Source organism: Lutzomyia longipalpis, chromosome 4, assembly GCF_024334085.1.
Source record: "Lutzomyia longipalpis isolate SR_M1_2022 chromosome 4, ASM2433408v1".
NCBI lineage: Eukaryota > Metazoa > Arthropoda > Insecta > Diptera > Psychodidae > Lutzomyia > Lutzomyia longipalpis.
In genome coordinates, this window is record NC_074710.1 from 12,376,489 (window position 1) to 12,393,514 (window position 17,026).

The 17,026-nt window shown below is 36.3% G+C and overlaps 2 protein-coding genes across 5 annotated transcripts in view; one reads left to right on the forward strand and one right to left on the reverse strand.

Moving 5' to 3' along the window:
* Window positions 1-17,026, reverse strand: part of LOC129796347 (serine proteinase stubble) — a 37,079-nt gene that overhangs the window by 16,289 nt on the left and 3,764 nt on the right. The window lies entirely within an intron of this gene.
* LOC129796352 (annexin B9) lies at window positions 2,529-9,482 on the forward strand. Of its 3 annotated transcripts, none has more exons than XM_055838179.1 (4): window positions 2,529-2,780; window positions 5,933-6,457; window positions 8,193-8,600; window positions 9,171-9,482. In XM_055838179.1, exons 2-4 carry the CDS (start codon window positions 5,945-5,947, stop codon window positions 9,225-9,227), a joined length of 978 nt encoding a protein of 325 aa, XP_055694154.1. In that variant the 5' UTR covers window positions 2,529-2,780; window positions 5,933-5,944; the 3' UTR covers window positions 9,228-9,482. The 3 variants fall into 3 exon arrangements, with proteins under 3 accessions (XP_055694154.1, XP_055694153.1, XP_055694152.1); XM_055838178.1 differs by having other exon boundaries at window positions 2,626-2,780; window positions 8,193-8,609; XM_055838177.1 differs by having other exon boundaries at window positions 2,632-2,780; window positions 8,193-9,482.

Here is a 17,026-nt window from a genome sequence, read left to right on the forward strand (position 1 = left end):
TTGACATTAACAATAAAAATGACAAACGTTAAAATAAACATCAAATATTAGTGTTGTTTTGAAAATGTTAGAACTATCGTTGAGCGCTAAATTTATTGTAAAACGTTAGAATTATCATCAAAAGTAAATAAGAAATGCCAAACGTAAGATAAGAAATATCAAACGAAAGAAGAAAATCTCAAACGTAAAAACGAAATGTCAAACAATTAAATAAGAAACGTCAAACGTTATGAATGTCAAATTATAGTAAAACACGTGTTAAAATCGTTAGAATTTCATAATCAAGTTGTTAAATCTACTAATTCAAATGCAACAACGATTTGTATAAATCGATATGGAATTTCAATCTTTCTAAACCACGATTATTCCTTAAATCTATAACACTCCGCTATATTAGATTTTTAATTAAGTGTTTGAGTCTTTAAATGACTACTGAAAGATTTGCAGTATCTTTTAGCACCTTCTTATTGTAAGTCAGTTTTTATTTGTCTTGATAGTTATAGGTATAGAAAGTCACTAAAAACAAACTATTGCAGTCAAACCTTTTCCACATTGTGGAATGATCAATTAAGAAAAAAAACACAACTCTGAAGATTAAAAAAAAATTGGATGCTAAACTGTTAGCATGTTTTGTGGAGAGAAAAGATGAGCGGAAATAAATCATTTCCGAGAAAGTAATGAGTTTAGAGAAATATTTTTACCTTTCGATTGCGCCAAGAAAGTCATTTTGTGTGAGAAAATTGAGAGCTCTTATCTTTCTGACTTCCTGCGTGCACTGCACACATATTTTCAGAGTCTGTACCACAAAAAGGATCGTGATGGCTCATTGGCAAAAAAAAATGTGAAAATTCCCGCGAGTAAAAATTTGCACAAAGAAACCACCAAAAGCGTTCCACCAAATCTTTTATATATTGTGGAACCTTTCATGATGCATCTTCCCCATGGCGAAATTCTTTGGCATTTTTCGGACACTATATACCCTCAGTCGGGGGTCAAGGACCGCAAATAATGTTCGTGGCCTGAGGCAGCAATCCATTGGGCCCTTTTTTTATTTAGCAAATTTGCACTCATGTTGCAAACCTCATGCGATCGCGTTCTCAATCTCCTCGTATGGTGCACACATCTCTCGCACTTTTAAAGAGGTTTTATGTGCGATGAAAATGCGTCCACCAATATATGAAAGTGTGAGAATAACGTACTCACTGGATGATACGAGAAAGATCTCTCTAAAGTCTCTAAAAGAGCCAGACAATTGCACTTTCTTTCCTTCATAATGTTCTCTTTCGCATTCCCTTCCCTTGCGCGTACCAGCATCTTGCAAAAATCCCATTCTTTCCTCCGCGACGATAAATGGTGAGAATGGAATCGCGCTGAAAGATCAAATAGGAATCAATTGTGTGTGTACCGGTGAAATTGATTGATTTATCATTGAATTTTCGCTGCTGCAATGAGATCAAAATCAAATGGATCAGTGGGTTTTTCTGCCATTAACTTTGCAATTCTTGTCAAATTACTTTTCACATTAGTTGCGGAGTGGAAAATATTTTCGCATAAGCCTTACAGTGAAAGGAAAATTTTCTATTTTTCTATCCATTTTAGGAATGCACCTTAGACTCCTCTTAGGAATTATTGCTTGACAAAGTTCAGACATACTTTTGGCTGAAAACAGTTTTTGCATTTTATGATCAAAAGATTTGATCCGATTTTATTGCCAGATGCGCTAGAAGAATAACCAGAAATGTATTCAGAGAAATTGTCTAAAGAAGCTAGAAAAGAAATTAAATAAAAGCACTTAGAAATCAAAATTAGAGAAGTAACTAAATCAAATTAATGACTGTTGCAACTATTGAGCAACTATAAAGAATTTGAGCAATTCTAATGTTTGACGTTTCTATTCTAACGTTGTTTATTTTTTTTGTAAAACGCCTAATATTTATTTTAACGTGTTGTTATTTTGTAACTTTTCTCGTTCTTCTATAATGCTTTTTCACGTTTTTTTTTTGAATTTGAAGTTTATTTTTAAATTTCACGTTCATTTTCAAAAATTTTCTGCTTCTTTTACAGCATTTAACGTTACTTTTCTAACGTTTAACGTTCTTTATTTAACGTTTTATATTTTTTAACCATTTGAAAGCCAAGAAATTACTTTTTAAAATTTATTCGTTTTATATCTACAGAAGATTATTTCTTTAAAGCATTTTCTTTTGATCTCTAAAGAAAAGTCCAGTAAACTATCCCCTTTTTCACACATTTTTTTACAGAGCATCCGCAGCTATACGCCACTGTTTTCTTTTGCAGATTTTCATTTTTCGAAAGGAAATGAAATCCATTAAATGATTTCAATGCATGGTTGGGCGAGACTTTAGCCCCACGAGAGGAGAAGCTCCTACACTCACGACATATTCACCATAACGTAAAAATCTCTTTGCAGTGCGCACCACCGCGAAGCTCCCGCCTTTTTGTGGGGAACATTCCCGCGCACACGGAGCCCCAAATAGGAAAAACCGTTGAAGCGGCGTACTTTTGAATTGGGCACTTTTCATTCTACTACCGCACTGTGTGGTCGTTGTTGGAGCGGCTTTCTGGCATTTCGGCTCCACGTGACGTAATATCCCCATTATTTTTTACATGACTCTCCACTACAGTGTGACTCACGGAGTCAGTATTAAAGTTGCGTTGGTACGAGTAAAATCCATCGTCTTTGGGTGTGTCTCTTCTGACAAAATCATTCTCTAAAAGCTGCAAAAGTTCTCCAAGAGTTTTCTTGTGAATAAAATAAGGTATGTTTGCTATATTATTTATTGGTAAAACATAAATCTTCTATTTAGTGCATTTCTCTACATAAAATACATGTAGCATAGCCATTGCACGACACTTAAAAAGTGAACATGCCGGCCTCACTTTTTATTGCAGAAAAAACCTCTTTTGTGCCATAAGAAGGTTTTTTCTTTCAAGTGAAAAGAACATCGCGGCACTTTCGGCATATTTTCACTTAAAAAAAATAATTTACACCTCGCTACATTGATGCCTTTAGTCATTTTGGAGTTTGTGTTTACCAGTGAGATTTAAGCCCACGATTGTTGGGCTTTTTATCTCTCTGTCTCTTCAGATGGTATGTGGGAAATTGCTATCGTGGCAACTTATCAGGAAATAGAGGTGGAAATCATAAAAAAAGAAGTAATAATACAAGCGCAGTGTGAAAGAGCGCAGCAGTGGAAGAAGAAAACTAAAAGTGAAGAAAACTCAAAATGGGAGCGAATCTATTAAAGAAACTGCGTGGCTCTCTGTAACATTTCCCACGCATTGGTAATTTAATTGCTCAAAAAAAACTTTTTCCATTTTTATGTCCAAATTCGAAAGTATCTTCTGTGTACAACCTTCCATTTCTTTTTCATTTAATTACCCACCTCTTCTCTATATGTACATATTTTTCTACTTCCCAAAAAAACGAAGTTTCGGCGTTTTCATTTTCAACACAAAGCCTCCACGAATATTTTTTTTTAGCAACACGCAGATGCGTCCCCCCCCTCAATTAGAAAAAAAAACTAACACCAAAGAATAGAACTTTTTTTATGTGTGAAGAACATCATGAGTCCTTGACTCTCCTGTTTGGTGTGCGCGGTTAACCCATTATTTCATGGTCTTCGATATGCTCAATTTTATTCTTTTTTTGTGAATAATAATTTTGTTGTAGTCATTCTTCAAAAATTTCCCAAAAGCTTTTTCATAGGAATTCTGAATTAGTATTTTTCCTTTTAAAAATCTGACTAAAGAAAAATAATATTTTTTACAAAACATAAAAAAAACCTTGACAACTATCAAAAGGCATTAAAAAATTTTTGTTATAATTAAGAAATCTAAAAGAAAACGATCAGAGATTTTTTTTAATTTAAAGAAACGACAAAAATAAATTTAAAAAACGCCTTGACATTTAGTTTAACCCTTTGGCGTTTTATTGCAATTTTTAATATGAAAATATTCGGTTTATACTCCTAAAGAAAAGACAAAGTTTTTAGACAGTTATTAGACAGTTAAACATCCCTGAAATCCGAGAAAAACTTCTTTGAAAAAAAACGAAACATTTTTTTGGTAAGAAAAAGTAAACGCTGGCACATAATGGGTTAATAACGCATGCTTAATTCCATCCGAAGCAAATTTTCTATGCTTGGAAATATTCACAAAAGCTGATTCATTTATAGACGGGATGTCGCAATGTATGGTGCGCGATTCACAAGAATATGGACAGAATCATCTGTGAGCAATATCTCGCGCGCAAGCTTCTCCATGGAATGCCCACTGGAATAGCGATGATCTAATAACTTCTTGATAATAATTTAAAGTCAATTTATAGCCCGAAAATTTTATTTCCCGACTCATTAATGACTTTTTGATTGGGCTATCATTTTGTTGAACCACATGACATTGATAGGAAATTCCGAGGCTTATGTGAAAGTGATAAGAAGTGCAAGTGATTAGCGGGGTTTGTCTAATTCTCACAATTAGTTAAAATTTTATTTTCTCATTGTTCAATTGGAGTTTATTGCTTTTTTCCCTTTTCTTATTAATCTGTACTCTGCAGCTATCTATTAGACTTTGCATTTACATATATTTAACTTAGCCTCTGAAGGAAGAATCACAGCCTGTAAGTGAAACTTACCATGTACATTTCTATTCCTTAAGCCGCTATGAAAAATTGAAAATCTTAACTTATCAAGTCTTTTCAATCGAAATTTTTCTTAGCGTAAAATAAAAAAAAAAGTTTGAATTTTTCATTATTAGTGAATAAATTAGAGGAATTTTCTATTTTAAAAAATTGATTTCTTACCATCTGTAGAATTTTTTTCGTTTATTTTTAGAATAAATATAAAAAGTTCTACGCCTTTAAGTGCCAACATACCTATGATAAAAAAATTATATCGATGAGTAAAGATATAGTAATGCCATGAGGTGGAATTCATGATGTGAATTATTAAAGAGAAAATTGCTTTTGAGCTGAGATTGTAAGGCACATGAAGAATTAAACGTATGTGACTAACTTGTACGATTGTACCAGTATTTAGTTATTCATGATATGGACATGTGATTGTGTTCTAATGCCAGACACATTGAAAATACATAGTTTCATTTCAATAAACCCCAAGTTCTTCAACATGTGTCTGAGAGAATCATTACATGAGAGAGAAAAAAAAGAGTTAATTTTCAGGGTCAGATTTTTTTGTTAACCTTAAGATTTTCTTTTCAAGAACATTCAAGAGATGGATTTAATTTGATGACCTTCCCATGAAGAAGAATCGCGTCTAAATTTGGTAGAATGGTATTTTTTTCTTTGCAAAAAATTAAATTTATCTTTTAGTTTATCGCAATGGCCTGAAATCTACCTATTTGGATGTGAATAAAGAGGTTTACACGATTTACAGGAAAGTTAACAAAAAAACATGGAAAACTCGTTCACAATTAGAGGGTTAATGAAGAGAAAAATGTAATACATATACCCACAATGGAGGTGGAACTACTCTACCCCGAAGGCAAAAATTCTACTCGTCACATGAAGATGTTAAGACATCTTTTATATCTTTCAAACAAACGATTGATGTATTCAACACGTGATAATTTAATTACCCTTCTTTAAACATTCTCTCTCAGTTTCACCTCATATATATTACTCCATGTGCTATCGTTTCATATCTCTCTTTTTTGTTTGCCTGTAAAAACCATTACCATTTGATATGCAATGGAAGCATCTTTGTGATCCCAGCATCACTTCATTTTTAATCCATGTGAATTGGATTAAAATGATATTACATTGCAAACGATAGTTTATGCTGGGGATGGGAAATGAGGTCGCAATTTCACGCGCTTTTCTAATCATTCATTGCGTTTGATGTACATATTTTCTTATGCCCTCTCTCTCTCTCTTTATCCCTACTTCTAGAATCCGCCCAAGATGTCTTCAGCTGAATACTATCCTTTCCGATGCACCCCAACCGTCTACCCGGCTGATCCCTTTGATGCTGTAGCCGATGCTGCTACCCTCAGGGCAGCCATGAAGGGTTTCGGCACCGACGAGAAGGCCATCATTGAGGTTCTCGGACGTCGTGGCATTGTCCAGCGTCTCGAAATTCTCGAAGCCTACAAAACTTCCTACGGAAAGGACCTCATTTCGGACCTCAAATCCGAATTGGGTGGAAATTTTGAGAATGCCATTGTGGCCCTTATGACACCATTGCCGCAGTACTACGCCTCGGAACTCCATGAAGCCATCTCCGGCATGGGAACGGATGAAGAGTGCATCATTGAGGTGCTTTGCTCGCTTTCCAACTATGGCATCAAGACCATTGCCCAATTCTACGAGCAAATGTACGGACGCACCCTGGAGGATGACCTCAAGGGTGACACAAGTGGGCATTTCAAGAGGCTCTGCAGATCACTCGTACAGGGCAATCGTGATGAGAATGAGGTAGGTCTACACAGCAACTCTAACACCTTTCTCCTCACCATTTCCGTGCACTATTGAGGCGAGATGTGCCTTTTTAGGTATTGCAATTAATGCTTCCACAATGTTGGAATATAATCAAGTTCAGTGGCACTTTTTGTTGCACATCATGTTGTTCGTCACCTCTTTTCCCATCCGTGGATAAATCTTTATCTATTTGGTGCTAAAATTTCACTTGAAGACATTGTTTGTCACCTGTTTTCCTTCGGTAGAAGGAAGTTGGCCTCTTATTTAAGCATTTTAAAATTGATTTTATATAATTTTTATGGAGAAATGTCTTAAAATTAAGTTTTAAGCTTCTTTTTTTTATCAATTTCATTTTCTGGAGAATTTAAAAAATAGTCAAAAATGGGGCAAAAATATTTTAAATATAAGCCTAAATTCTAATTTAAAATATTTAATATTACCTGCTAATTGAGAGATTGAAAAGCTTTCTTTTCATCTGTATCTGAATTTAGTAAAAGCCGTAAAAGCTCTTGAAAGCTTTGTTTTTATCTTAACTTTAAGAGACGAAATAAGAGCATTGCAACATAATTTTTTTTATACTAAATCTTTTCAAATCATTGCATCGGTGTCCAGCAGTGAAGCTCAAGCTCTTCTTGAGGCAATAAAAGTGGGAGGAACGTTGGACAACGCACTCATTGTTTGTAATAGCTTGAATGTCCTTAAAAGTATTCTTAATCTCTCCCAAAAATCAGCTTTTATCGCAGAGTCAAGAAACCTTTTGTCACGTTCTCATGACAAAATTAGACTTATATGGGATCCTGGAGTCTTGGAAGGGAGCAAAAGGGCAGCAATGTTGGCTAGATGCGCTAGTACAAAAGCACAACTAGATAGCGAGTTTGTTAGCCTCAAAGACCTTAACTGTCTAGTAAAATCCAAAATCTTAAATAAGCAACACGAAGGCTGGTTAGCGATTACGGACAATAAGTTGAGAGATCTTGGAGATAATCCCTGTCTAAAACTTCCTCTTAAAAATAGGAAAGAAAATATAATGATAACCCGCCTTCGTATTGGTCATTGTAATTTTTCCCATATAAACCTTGTACACGGATCAACAACACCACCTCTGTGTGACCGTTGTGGTAGAGATATCACGGTGCTGCACATTCTAGAGCAATGCGTGGGATATGAAGAACACAGAAGAAGATTCGGTATTGAAGGGCTCACAATCAAAGAAATCTTGGGGGAAGATCCCAAAATTTTGGAGAGAGCCATCAATTTCCTCAAGTCGATTAACTATAAAGTTTAGAGTTGCATCTTTGTAAGACCTATTTATAGATTCATACTTTATTGAAATATGCTGAAAAAGAATTATTTAATGTATCTTATGTATATTAGGCCTCTGGCCAGAATACAATAAACAATTTTATTCATTCATTCTTTTCAAATCAAAACAATTAATCAAATTTAACGGACTATATAACAAACTTCTGACAAACTGAATCTATCGAGTTTTAAGGAAAAAAATCCTTGCAAATAAATCACCCATATGGGTTAATAAAAAGTTTATCACAGCACCTCTACGCATATTTGCAGAAGTGATGACGAAGAAATTATCACATGTGTGAATCATTCAGCGCCACGTTTCCTTCCTCCAGTTCACCTGTTTTCTCCAAACAATATTCATAATGCTTCCGTCATGGAAAATATAATGTTGCTAATGCACGATGATGTTGCTTCTTCTTCGTATTTCTAGGGAGTCGATGAAGCTGCTGCCATTGCTGACGCACAGACACTCTTCGACGCCGGCGAGGGACAATGGGGAACGGATGAGTCCATCTTCAATTCTCTCCTCGTAACACGCTCGTACCAGCAGCTGAGGCAGATTTTCCAGGAATACCAGAACATTGCAGGTCGTGACATTGAGTCGGCCATTAAGAGTGAATTCAGTGGGGCCGTGGAGAAGGGCATGCTGGCCATTGTGGGATGTTGCAAATCAAAGGTGGATTACTTTGCTGAACGTCTCCACGACGCCATGAATGGTATGGGCACAAATGACAGGACCCTCATCCGTATTATTGTTAGTCGCTCAGAAATTGATCTGGGTGACATCAGGGAGGCATTTGAGGCCAAATACGGAAAGAGTCTCGTGTCCTGGATTAAGGCAAGTTGGGTATGGTATTTTTTGTTAGATTTTCTCTCCCATGTTCATCTTCTGTTATGCCACTTTATGCTGTGGGGCACACTGCTGGGTAAATAATCCAACTAACATCCTTCACGTCTTACATAGGGCTGAGTCAGGCCAAAGATAACTTTTCTTTGATATTTTTGTTTTCATTTTAATTCACAAAATACATATAAAAATTTAACTTTTTTATCAATTTATTTATCGCCCATTTGTAGTTTTTTGATATTTCATTTGCGGCTTTATGCATAAATTGCACATAAAATTATTTTCTAAATTAAGATAATTTAAAAACAAAAAAAAACAAATAAGCATGTTTAATAATAAAAATTCTTTAATAAAAAAATTTTAAAACTTATGCACGATAAAAATAAATTTAAAAAGAAAAAGAAAAGTTATCTTGCAAATTTCGGTAAATATTATTTTTCAAAATTCAACAGCCTTGTTTTCTATTAATTTTATGTGTTTGCAATGTTTTTGCTTTATTATTATTGTTAAATAATTTTATATTAATATTTTTTCTCTTTTATCTTTTTTTAATTCCTTTAGGGCGACACGTCAGGTGACTACAAGAAACTTCTTTTGACCCTCGTCGGTGGCCTATAAGATAACAATTTAGAGTGCCTCTCCAGAGTGCCTAAAAATGCTTTTCCTTTTTTTTGAAGCTGACACCAGCAGAAAAATAAGAAGAAAAAATTACCAATATTTGCATATTTATGCATAATTTGCGAATAAAGTCGTTCATGTCGTTCATATTTTTTTTCTTGGAGAATCTCTTACATAATATACACATTATAAACACCAACAAAAAAATGTTAGAATTTTAAAATATACATGTTAGCAAAAGTCTATATTAGAGAACTCAATATTTTTTAATTGTGGTTGTAACGATTTCTTGGAATAAAAATAATAAATATTCTTCACAGATGTTAACCTTCCCAAAAAAGCACAAATCTTTTCTTTTATTTTTGCAAAACGACCTCTTCATATAAATCACTTCCATCCCGTTGTGATTTTCTATTAAGGAGAGTAAAGACAGAAGGTGACTACGGCGCCAATCGCGTACACCTTCCTCACCTGTAAGCCTTCTCTTTTTCAGCGAATGATGGTGAGATAAAGAAGGTCTTATATTGATATGTGAAATTTTTGGCAAAAATTTTCCACTCGTCACAGCATTCAAAAAATATTCATTGGGGGATTTTTTCCCATAACAAACCTCCACAGTTTATATAAATTTAAAAAAAAATGTACTGGTAAGCTGACCAAGCTTACGAGAGCTGTGTTTCTTTCAGTGTACCAATTTTGTGAGAGCAAACTAGAGCGTAAATTAATTTAAATACGCGCAAAGTCGGGAAAAGTTGAAAATTCATCCCCCGAGAAATCTTTAAAACGCCATATCTCGGGAACGGCTCCATAGATTTTCGATTTTGAGCTATCGTTGGAAAGGTCTTAACCTCAACTATAACATATTAAAATGTGAAGTAAATCGATAATATCATTTTCGAAATATTCGAGTTCGAAATTTTCGAAAATTTTGATTTTGACTTTAGTGCCTCTCGTGGTCATTTCTCGAAGTTGCAATGTTCTAGACATTTGTAGGGTTTCACGAAACCTTTCATTTGCGCTTGAGTTGATCAAAATCGGACTTGTAGAACCCGAGATATGACATGCCAACTTTGGAAGGCTATATCTCGAGAACGGCGACATAGATTTTCTTCATTTTTGGCATGGAGCTAGATAATATGGTCAGCTATAACATATCAAAAAATGAAGCAAATCGATAATGGCGTTTTCGAGATATTCATCGAAAAGTAATCGAAAATTTTGTTTTTGATTTTTGGCCCTCTAGCGGTCACTTTTTAAACTTCTGATGTTCTAGAGAGTTGTAGGATTTGTTGAGATCTTTCATTTGACCCCGGGTTGATCAAAATCGGTCAAGCCGTTTTCGAGTTATGGTCGATTTTCGATGAAAAATTGTGGCGGCATTATTGACTAAACGGCTTGACCGATTTTCGAAAATGAGGTATCGTTGGAAAGCTCTTGATGTCCCCTACAACATATAAAAATTTCAGATTTTTAGCTATTACAGGGGCTGAGATATAGCGAAAACAAAATTTTGAGGTTATTCAAAATGGCGGACGGGGGGGTGGGGGGTAAAATTTGACGTCATAATCGGACGTCTTCCAGTCGACTTTTAAACTTTGCCGTTTACCGCAAGTCTCTATCTATTACCGTTCTCTTGCAATTTCAAGTTGAACCACGGACGGACGGCCGGCCGGCCGGACGGCCGGCCGGAAAAAAAAATTTTTTGGCGCATACGTTTTTTGGAATGTGGGGACCCTAATTCGTGCTCATCCCAAGTTTGAGCCCGATCTGACGACTTTCGATTTTGCTCGGTACACAAAAGCTGTGTCTGAAAGAAACACAGCTAACATTCATTTTTTTACATATTAAATGCAAGAAAAAAATAGAGGTAGACTTTTTCCTCGGCAGTAGTTTTTGAAAATATTTGCACGATGGGATTAAATAAATAATATCGTCGTGAGGAGTGTGAGTGAAACGGACGAAGGGCTGATAAGTACACTAACTTAGTGTCCTCTTATAAAGAAAATTATTTGTTTCTTCATAGGAAACACTCTCATTGTAAGTGGAAACAAGAAATTTTCATGTTTTAATGCTTTGTATCGATGATTTTAAAGAAATAACTCATTTTCCATTTTCCACTAGAGTTGGGAAATTTATCAAAAAAATGCAAAAAATGACGTCACTATCGTGTATTTTTATATTTTTTAATCCTTTTAATACATGAAACATTCATGGTAATATTTCATCAATGACTTTTAAAATTTATTTTTTGCTTAAATCATTGAAAGAGATAAAAAACACAATAATGACGTCATTGTCTTGCGTTCTTATGCATATTTTTCTCAGTTGATTATAGAATTATAAATAGGTAGCCTTTTAGGTGTGTTCGGAAAACTTATGAAATAAAATAATATTTGAATTTGGCGCGCACTCGAAGTGGTGAATTCGTGTGGTGAAAATAGAGAATGTAGGGAAAAAAGAATGATTTGGCGGCAAAAATGACAGATCGGTTTTGGAAGGCAAGGAATACGGATGCAAACGTGCCTGCTCCGTAATAAAGTGTAATTTATCGCGTATAATTCGGGGAATTTCGCGAACATTTATGGTCCTTCGCAAGAACCAGGACCTATGGAAGTGCAGTGAAGTGATGGTGCTTGGAATCGGCTGCAATTGGGGGGAGAATTGAGGAAGAAAATTTGATTAAGAAAAATCAAATGGCGTCCTCATGATTCGTAGAATTGCAGTTCGATTCCAAGAAGAAAAATTCCACAATGGGTCCTCGGAGCGGCTGTGGGGCCGCAAATAAGGAAGTGTGTCACTCCCGGAGAGTGATATGGTAAATCTGTGAGTACAATTAAGAGTAAAAGACTCCAAAGTGACAAATTTGGCAGCAATTTATGTTGCAAATTTGACACGGAGGAACAAAATAGGGGACTTCATTTTTTTGTCAGTGAAGTAAAAAATTAATAGGGGACGTCACCCATAAAAAGTAAAGTAAAAATTGTGTAAAATAACCGATTTACAGCCAGAGTTTGAATTATTCGAAAGGATGCCTTAATTTAGGCACAAATGTTGAAATAATTTAGATGCATTTATTATTAATTGCATATAGAAAGGAAAGGTAACTTGAGAAAATTAAAATTCAATTTCTCATAATTTATAAAAAGGAGATCGTAAAATTATTTATTAATTTTTGCGCTTTATTAAAATGAATGAAAAATCATGTTTTGAAAGGTTATTGAGTGCCTGCTAAGGTACTAATTATAAATAAAATGAGATTTACTCTTTCAATAGTTTGTCCTAAGTACTGGACAAACTCATGGGGCCAACGTGCAGGCCAATAAAGGTTATAATAGTTTGTCCTAAGTACTGGACAAACTCATGGGGCCAACGTGCAGGCCAATAAAGGTTATAATAGTTTGTCCTAAGTACTGGACAAACTCATGGGGCCAACGTGCAGGCCAATAAAGGTTATAATAGTTTGTCCTAAGTACTGGACAAACTCATGGGGCCAACGTGCAGGCCAATAAAGGTTATAATAGTTTGTCCTAAGTACTGGACAAACTCATGGGGCCAACGTGCAGGCCAATAAAGGTTATAATAGTTTGTCCTAAGTACTGGACAAACTCATGGGGCCAACGTGCAGGCCAATAAAGGTTATAATAGTTTGTCCTAAGTACTGGACAAACTCATGGGGCCAATGTGCAGGCCAATAAAGGTTATAATAGTTTGTCCTAAGTACTGGACAAACTCATGGGGCCAACGTGCAGGCCAATAAAGGTTATAATAGTTTGTCCTAAGTACTGGACAAACTCATGGGGCCAACGTGCAGGCCAATAAAGGTTATAATAGTTTGTCCTAAGTGCTGGACAAACTCATGGGGCCAACGTGCAGGCCAATAAAGGTTATAATAGTTTGTCCTAAGTACTGGACAAACTCATGGGGCCAACGTGCAGGCCAATAAAGGTTATAATAGTTTGTCCTAAGTACTGGACAAACTCATGGGGCCAACGTGCAGGCCAATAAAGGCTTAAAGGTTGTCCTAAGTACTGGACAAACTCATGGGGCCAACGTGCAGGCCAAAAAAGGGTTTAAAGGTTGTCCTAAGTACTGGACAAACTCAAGGGGCCAACGTGCAGGCCAAAAAATGTTTAAAGGTTGTCCTAAGTGCTGGACAAATTCAAGCGGCCAACGTGCAGGCCAAAAAGGGTTTAAAAAAAAAAAAAAAACAAGGGTCTGAATAGACTGTCCTCAGTTCTGGACATTTTTAAAGGCTATGGTGCAGGCCAAACCAGTTCCTCCGGGAACAAACTGTCATCGATGCTGGACATCAACAGGCCTAAGCGCTGGCCATAATATGTCCTACGAAGGTTGAAGGTTTCGACTAGTCTTTGATGTTGAAAAAAGATTATTCGAAGGTCTACGAAGCATACAAATAGTTCCTTCGGGAACGAAATGTTAATAGTGTTGAACATTTAAGGTGGTTTATTGCTAACCGTACAATCTGTCCGTAGTTCCGGACATTTAAAGGGCGTCGTGCTGAGCAGGATGTTTCCTTTGAGAACACATTTATTCATTATGGAAATATAAAGGACTTAATTGCTGGTCATCGTATTTCTTTGGGAAATTGCTTTCTCAATGATGGATTATTGAGGGCTTTCGTTTTTTATTCATAATACCTTCAGCAATATATTTGAGGGCCTATGTACTGGCCACAACGTGTCCTGTGGGACTGGGAAAGAGTTTAAAGGTCATGAAGTTTCCTTGGAAACTTATTTGTTTAGTGTTTCCTTTCAAATCAAGAAAATGGACAACTGATTGAACGTCGGTTTGAAAGAACGTATGGAAAAGTGGCTTCGTTTCAGAGCAATAGAGGGTCTCTGTGCTAGCCAAGAGGATCGTTTCAGTGCCATTGCAGTTTGGTACATCAAGTTGATTGGTCTTAGTACTGACCATAAGTTGTAGCTGAAAACAGCGATCATAGGTTGGTCGTTGTGAAGGTTTCATGTGGGCCTCGAAGCTCACTCGTCAAAGGTTTAATAGATATCCTTCGGGTTTTCAAGTGCTCTTGCAGTCTACTAACTGCATGAGGGGACATTTGGCACATTAAAGGATAGATTGAATTCAGAATCGAATGAAAGAGTCGAAGCATTGGCCAAACAGAGTGTTACCTTTCATGGAAACCAAGAAGGTAAATTATAGTAAAAGTACTGCATCGTGGTGTCCGAAATAAAAAGAGCATATTAGTCGTGTTCTATTGAAAGACATATGATCCAGAGAAGGATACACTCGATATATGTTGATTGTTGAACGAGTGCAGATGTTTAAGGTGTCCCGTCTGCATAAGATTTCGCAAACAAGGTTCAGGTTCTGCACTTTCTGGCTCATACTCTGACTTCATCAGCCTCGCAATCGACGATTAGAGATCTAATGTCAGGAGTGACTATTAAGTTTAAGGTCGATGGTGTTGTTTTGAAAATGTCCTGATGAAAGTTTCATTGGGGTCAAGTTCCCAACGAGGGAGAAGTAAGGAGTGTCGCAAAGGGATATGCAGATGCGCCCACGGGGGGACAAGGGACGGTCATCAAGGATACATACGTAGATGTTGATTCACTAAAGGAACTGGATAATGGCAGTACGAAAGGGATAAAGTGCTTGGAAGAGTCGTACGTACCAAGGGTGATTCTTGATTAATCTCAAAAGCCCCACGGGTTAGAATAGAATAGGAATGTGATGTTCCGGGTGGATATACGAAAATCTCCATTGTCTGTCTAATGAGGAGATGAAGCTCTCCAGGTTGTCTGAGAACAGCTGATGATCGTGTTATGAATAAGCTTTAGCCAGTAGAGACGCAGTGTGAACTGTTATTGGAGGAGTTGTAGCAATTAATAGAGGTATTCGGAGAAAGGAATGAAGCCGCAGTAGAAGAATGAAAGCTGTTATAGTCATTTGAATGTTCTACCATCGAAATGAGAAAGCTATGAACTTAATGAATTCCTGGATAGGGTTGATCAAGTTTAAGCAGTGTCACCTTTCTTTAAAGTGGACGTGATACGAGTTGCTCACGTGATCAAGAGTTGAAGCAAATCTAAAAAGAGGCTAAGGTAAAGACAAGTTACAAAGGCAGAATTAGCATCTCGTTGATCGTAAGAAGCATTCGTATAATTGGAAAATGAACGAGAAGCTGTAGTGACGAACTCCCTTATCAACTGCGTTCTAATAATAAGAAACATTCAGTGAAGAAAACCGTAGTTGAAGGTAATTAAATGACAAGGTGTTAAGTCACAGATCCGGATGGAAGTAGCATTTGTGACATGAGTTGCAAGATTTCCCGTAGGGTTCAGACAGGAGGCGTGTAAGGCAATTAAGCAGATTTGCATTCGTAGGCTGATGCTTTTAGAAAATAAATCCGATGGTGAAGTATGCTGCGATTCATATGAAGCCTTTAGGAAGATGTTAAGGGTCGGTGAGTAGACCTCCCGAGTAGCGATTCGGCGGGATCGCTCCAAATAATGTTGCAGTAAGAAGATCTTGCAGGTTGGGAAGTGGAGCCTGAAGTTTAGCATAGCGTCAAACGTGTAGAAGAGGATGTCAAAGAATTCTAAGTATGGTTGGTACTGGCGTTACTGTGGCAGCCCTTGTAGGTGATATCAAAGTACGCAGTGGATAAGATTGACAATAGCGTAACTGTGGCTATCGCTAGAGAATTTGACAATAATTACATGAGGTAGATCTATAAATTGAGGTTCTAGAAGATTTCTAAGGGCAAAAGAGACATATTAGAGCTCGTGGAGTCAATAATGTCCATTGAGCTGAATACATCGAGACATAGTGGATAAATTACGAATTAGAAATTCGACAGCTGGAAGTTGTCGAGAAGCAGTAACATCAATGGAAGCGGAACTCAATAGTAGCTGGAAGCTGAAGAATTTAGTTGTAGAGTGTCAACAGGAACTATGAGGTAATAGCAGTTGCAGAGGAATTTTTTGTCAGCTAGGGATAGTAGCGTTTGACAAAGGAAACAGTTGAGAAGGACGCTACACAATGAATAGGTCGAGCTATCGAAAGGAGATCATAAGTAGTAAAGCAGGACCGCCAAATCTTTCCATTTTTTGTGGAAATCGAAAAGAAGAGATGTTTGATGCTCAGCGGTATGCTTCCGCTCAAAGAGGGGACTGTTCGGAAAACTTATGAAATAAAATAATATTTGAATTTGGCGCGCACTCGAAGTGGTGAATTCGTGTGGTGAAAATAGAGAATGTAGGGAAAAAAGAATGATTTGGCGGCAAAAATGACAGATCGGTTTTGGAAGGCAAGGAATACGGATGCAAACGTGCCTGCTCCGTAATAAAGTGTAATTTATCGCGTATAATTCGGGGAATTTCGCGAACAAGGTGATTTCTAACTTACAGAATGTTATGAATGCTAAGAATTAATTTTAATGTTTCTTTTTAACAAGATTTCAGATAAAAAATAATTAAATAATCTTTCCATAATTTCTATAAAACGAATTTAACTCATTTTAGGTAATAATCGAATGATCGCTAAATAAAAATAAACCACAAGATGATATTTATATTCTTATCACATTGGAATTTAAATGCCAATATCTTATCAAAGAATAAAAAAATCATACAGCGTTGCAATGCAAATTTATCAGGAATTGTTGAAAAATTATGAGCAAATAGCCCGCAATTTGGCTGATAAAATCGTTTATTTTTGTACCAATTTGCATGAGTGGAATAAGATTACAAAAAAAGTTAAGGTATTCTACATCAATACGAGGAACTTCTCAACCTGCTATATTGTGAGCTGTTAGA

What these genes read in the sequence shown, in the direction of transcription:
- LOC129796352 (XM_055838177.1), top strand. Translation starts at nt 5,945, where the DNA reads ATGTCTTCAGCTGAATACTATCCTTTCCGATGCACCCCAACCGTCTAC. An exon ending in GCAATCGTGATGAGAATGAG is followed by an intron (nt 6,458 to 8,192) that starts GTAGGTCTACAC and finishes TCGTATTTCTAG; the next exon opens with GGAGTCGATGAAGCTGCTGC.